The sequence below is a fragment of the Cupressus sempervirens genome, chromosome 9 (assembly GCF_028749045.1).
Source record: "Cupressus sempervirens isolate cs-2001-9-10 chromosome 9, ASM2874904v1, whole genome shotgun sequence".
Lineage (NCBI taxonomy): Eukaryota > Viridiplantae > Streptophyta > Pinopsida > Cupressales > Cupressaceae > Cupressus > Cupressus sempervirens.
Window position 1 is genome coordinate 2363459 of NC_143126.1, and position 5826 is coordinate 2369284.

The 5826-nt window shown below is 37.5% G+C and overlaps 1 protein-coding gene across 1 annotated transcript; it reads left to right on the plus strand.

Annotated features, from left to right (window-relative positions):
- The first annotated feature begins 253 nt into the window (after positions 1-253).
- Positions 254-4915, plus strand: LOC149537327 (lysine histidine transporter-like 8). The gene is made up of 6 exons (XM_089802838.1): positions 254-778; positions 1076-1658; positions 1977-2110; positions 2269-2696; positions 2841-2972; positions 3783-4915. The coding sequence occupies exons 2-6, from the start codon at positions 1156-1158 to the stop codon at positions 4266-4268; spliced, it is 1683 nt and encodes a 560-aa protein (XP_089658964.1). The 5' UTR covers positions 254-778; positions 1076-1155; the 3' UTR covers positions 4269-4915.
- The last annotated feature ends 911 nt before the right edge of the window (positions 4916-5826 follow it).

Consider the following 5826-nt stretch of genomic DNA (forward strand, 5'->3'; position numbering starts at 1 on the left):
ATCTGGTTATACAAAAATACTGCAGAACAAGGACTTCAACTATTTATTCGAAGAAGATCAAGTGAATAGAGCAACAGATTTGATTACCAAACTTCAGAGAAGGAGAGACAAGTTAACCAAAACTTTACAACTGACTAGTTCCGCTCCTAACTCGGGAGGGTGATTGCATGGGTCCCATAGACTACTTTAGTCTTGTGGATGTCATTAAAATCTATCATATCATATCATATCATCATACCATTCTATCAAGTTTACTCGAACCTGGGGCAGAAGAATAAAAGGCATCAAGCCAAGCCACAATAAAACCCTCTGCTAATTATTTCCTTCTGACGAATTGATAACCAGTCAACAGAACCCATGTTTTTCAATGTTTTTTATAAAAAGATTTTTGTTGGGCGTGACCACCTCTGATTGTCCGGAACCCGCCATGCAAAATATTTTCTGACAACAATTTAAAATATCAGTCATGAGTGGCTTCGATGCAAGCCAAGGACAGTTATCATATGCCACAGTGGGACCATCTGCAATTCAAAAAAGCAGAATTCACACTCCATTTTTACCGAAGACGCGAATAAATTCATACCCCTATCCTTGGGGAAGAAGCAGAACAAATACTGCATTCGGCATGTATATATACAATGTATATATGTACAAGGGGTTTGTGAGTGTCCGATTCTTTAGTCGTTTTGTCGGAGCAGCATGAATGGAGGCATCGAGTCTCAGTCAAAATGCAGGAGTCGATGCAGCTGTTTGGTGACCATATGACAACATATATTTGGTGAGTAGATGATTGTCAGTCTAATTTCAAAACCTGTGTAGCTACTGCAAGAAAGTGTGCATATATAAATATATATAAATTCATTGAATTGGGGGTCATCTCAATCTCAAGACGTGTGAATGTGCACACTGCATAGTGTTCTGCATTTACTACAGTATATATACAGTTCTCTGTATTGATATTATCATGTCTATCCCAATCTCAAGATCTGTGTGTATATACTTCCATGTATATACACATAGTGCCCGTGCATCGATTGATTTGTGTGTTATTTGTAATTGTTGACAATGGGTACAGGTAGAAAGAATAAGACTGAAGAGGAAGAGGAGGAAGATTCGGAGAAGAGTTTCAGCTTGCAAGCTCCTTTTACAGCAGCAATGGAGGAATCAGGAGGTGAAAGAGAGCTAGTATCAATACCACCGACACCAATGGGTGCAACCCCTCCATTCACACCAGGTGCACATTCACCCCATCACCAAATCTCAACTTCTCATTCTCATGCCGTAACCCCAGGACAGAGATCTCCAAGGCCTTCACAGACACCTGCCAGTACAAGACCTCCCTCATCTCTGGTCTCCCCCTCCATGCCAAGATCACCATTGTTAAAGACTCCAAGGACTCCCAGGACCCCATGGACCCCTTCCCTCATTTCCCCTAGGTTTTTGAGCCCCATTGGAACCCCGATGAAGAGGGTTTTGACCAACATGAAGAGCTATTTGGAGGAGGTTGGACACCTCACTAAACTCAATCCCCAGGATGCATGGCTTCCCATCACGGAATCCAGAAATGGAAATGCTTACTATGCTGCGTTTCACAATCTCAATGCGGGCATAGGGTTTCAGGCCTTGTTACTTCCTGTGGCTTTTACATTTCTGGGATGGTATGTTTTATCCTGTTTTCTCTGTAGTCTTGTTATTCTTGATAAGCAAGTCCACTTGTGTATTTCAAATTTCTTCTACTATAGCTTGATGTTGACTAAATGCACAAGGATGGTGGCCTTGTTTAGCAACACAGTTAAATCCTGTATTTGACTATATGCACAAGGATAGTGTATTTGAGATTGACTTGAAAACTACACAGTTAAATCCTGATAGCAACACATCACAATTTGACTTGCTGTGGAAAAATACCTCCTACTTATCAGTATTTGAGATTTTTCCTACAATAACATGATTTGTACTCCATGAAATAAATGCAGGAGTTGGGGAATGGTTTCTCTCACCTTAGCCTACATATGGCAACTCTACACTCTCTGGGTCCTGATAAGGCTTCATGAAGCTGTACCAGGGAAGCGCTACAATCGATATGTGGAGCTTGCGCAAGCTGCTTTCGGTAAAGAATGGCTCTTTCCCCCAATCCCAGTTCATATTTATACTTCATTCAACGCTAGATCTCTCCAGAAATCTCTTGGGTTTCTCCATCTGAAGTCCAGATCTAGTTGTATGAAGTCTATGGTGACTCATAGTAGATGTTTTCTGTGAACTTTGTAGGGGAGAGACTTGGTGTGTGGATATCTCTGTTTCCAACAGTTTATCTGTCCGCTGGCACTGCAACTGCATTGATACTAATCGGTGGAGAGACAATGAAGCTATTTTTCCAAATAGTTTGTGGCCCTAATTGTGGATCCAATCCACTTACTACAGTGGAATGGTATCTGGTTTTCACATCTCTTTGCATTGTTCTATCCCAGCTTCCTAATCTTAACTCCATAGCTGGTCTTTCACTCATAGGTGCTGTAACTGCAATCACCTACTGCACTATGGTTTGGGGTTTGTCTATTAGCAGGCCTAGACCTTTGGGGATATCTTATGATACAATGAAGGCGAACACACAGACTGCTACAGCCTTCTCAGTTTTGAATGCATTGGGAATTATAGCTTTTGCCTTTAGGGGTCACAATCTTGCCATGGAAATTCAGGTAATATAAGTTGTAGCAACAGGCTTTAGTTCTAATGTGATTTACGTTTCTTGCTTGTTTGTTTAAAGAGAGTTAAGGTTTCGTAGTTTGTCTTTGCAATCGCTTGTTTGTGCTCATAAGATTGACATCCATATACTCATTCAGGCTACCATGCCCTCAAGTCTCAAGCACCCTGCTTACATACCAATGTGGCGAGGAGCAAAAGTTGCATATGTGTTGATTGCCTTGTGCGTGTTCCCTATTGCAATAGGAGGCTACTGGGCTTATGGGAACTTCGTGAGTACTTTTCACTTTTAAGTTGCCCGGCTATTTTTTGTGTGAATTTGTAAGTCTTTTATTTTCAATATCTGTTTGTTCTCATCAGTGACAGGCCACGCTGCTAACTGATTTCTTCATATTTTCTCACACCAACAAGATTTCTTTGAGGTTTCTCCTCAGCTTGCCAATTTCGTCATTTCTTAGTTGCTTATGCTACTTTATATTTATGCATCTGCTTGAAATTTCATGAGATCTGTATCTACATAGGTAAATATTTTTAACACTGCTCTTGAGATGCTTTGCTCAAACCATATTAAACTTGTCGATAATTTTCATCTATTATGTTGCTTGATCTCAATGAAAAAAATGAAAAAAACTAAGAAAAGAAGATATTTTTATATTGACGCCTTGATTGGGGCTTCTAGTACTTGGAATTGTTTCATCTTCATTGTTAAAGTTTAGAGCATATTGTGCTCAAGCACAAGGACTTGATACTGAAAAAGCTCATCACATGTCACCTTGGTTTGTAATATTATACACCAAATATTCATTATGCCTTTCAATTTGTATCCAGTCTATGCTATGTGCAGGAACCACCTGTTCACTCTAATTGCAAGGCATACCAATCTCACAGATCTTTTTCTCTAACAAGAACACATATTTTGGAGTCCAAAAGATCTACATTTAGGCACATACGTTAATTAGAGCATAATTAAAGACTTGTCGGTTGCTTTAACTGGCTAATTATAGTCAGACATACTGACAATGCATCTTAATCACGAGTTGCAATTAAAATTATCTGAATCTAACCTCTCAGCTTTGTTACAGATGCCTGCAGGTGGGATTTTAAACGCATTGTATGCTATTCACAACCAGGATATTTCAAGGGGGCTTTTAGCGACAACTTTCTTATTGGTTGTCTTCAATTGTCTCAGCAGCTTTCAGATCTATTCAATGCCAGTCTTTGACAGTTTTGAAGCAGGCTATACTAGTAGAACCAACAAACCATGTCCTCTTTGGATCCGCGCTGGATTTCGAGTGTTCTATGGTTTCATTTCATTCTTCATTGGGGTTGCACTTCCATTTCTTTCCAGCCTTGCAGGTCTGTTAGGAGGTCTTACTCTGCCAGTGACTTTTGCATACCCATGTTTTATGTGGATCTCTATCAAGAAGCCTGAAAAATACACTTCTAGCTGGTACTTGAACTGGGGTCTTGGTATACTTGGGATTGTTTTCAGCCTGGCATTTTCAGTTGGAGGAGTGTGGAGCATGGTTGACAGTGGCTTAAAGCTCAAGTTTTTCAAGCCAACTTAGCTAATCACTGCAATGTTTAATATCAATAGCCTAATAGCTGCTTTATAGATGAGTGTGTTGTTCTTTGTTTCTCAGGCTCCTTAAACCTATACAATACAGTGCCGAAACATCCCACAATCTGATTATCAAGAATTTTCACTGTATATATAGTCATGGCGCAATTAACAGACAATTGTCAGTTGTGTAAATAAGCCCATCGTTTTTTAGGTTTTTTCTTCAAGCTCTGAGGGTTATTTGGCCCAAGAATTATCAGGGCGCCTTTTTGGGCAACGGTCAAAGACATTTGAAAGTATGCAATCGGCAATTCGCTAAAGAAATCCTGAAAGCAAAGAAAGTCCATCCTTGATTGCAGTGAGTGTGGGGAGTGGGAGAGAAGGGATTTAGGCAACAAAACATTTATTCAAATCTTTTTTTTAAAGGATTTTCAATGATCTGTAAGCATTTTTCATGAGCATTTTCGTATTCATGAAAATTTTCACTATCATCTTCTTATAAAGTTATTGTGAGTACCATATGATCGGAATCTAGAAATCTTAGGATGTAATGAAGGGTCAATGACTTCAGGATGTTTTGATCGAATCGGTGCTTTTTCAAGGAAATTGGAAAAACAATGCTTTATAAAATATTCAGGCTTCACTATTCAACAAGATTTTTAGTCCCTGCCTTATATATACTAATGTTCACGTTAGCTCCCTCACAATTAATTTATGGGAAAATGTTTTTCTAAAGTTTGATTTCAAAAATCAATTATGGCATACATATTCTGATTTTCTGATTGGTCGACATGGAGTTTCCCAAGCTTTATTAGTATCTTTGTTTGTAAAAAATCTTTTACCCAGAGAACTTTAGACTCTTATTTTATTTATAGAAGATTTCGTTAAATTTTACAAACTAATTTAAAAGTCTATAAAATCAAATTGATAAATTAATATTCATGTGGTTCAAATGCAGGCACACAAAACAATGTTGCTAGATTAAATAACTGTACCAAGATATTAAATTATAATGTTTTGATGAAATATAATCATTATTTATAGTCTTATAAATCATTCAACAATCTCTTTTTTTCATAATGATCATGACACTTCTACTGAGTAAGTACATTACACATAATTTTCCTATTAGTAAGTAAATTTAGTTATAGTTTTTCTTTTTACACCCACTCTTACAAATTACTCATTTTACTAATATATTTCCTATTTTTTGTCCTAATAGGTAGGGACTCGTGCTCCTTTTTGTTTTGTTTTTAGTTATTTAGTTTTATCAATGAAGTAATGGCATTTGACACATATATAGATAGATAATAGTCAAGTTGTTTATATTTTTATTAATAGTAAATTGATAAGTACATATAATTTTTTCCACCATATACAAAAGTAATCTTGTGTAGCCCTTGCAAACAACACTGCTAGCCTCTATATGTAATATTAAAAATGTGTATTCAAACAGAAGTATTCCATCGCAAATGGCATATTCATCTAGTGGTATATGTTGTACATGCAACATAATCCACTAAATATGACAATGGTTCAAAATCTTGCTCAATGCTATCATAAAA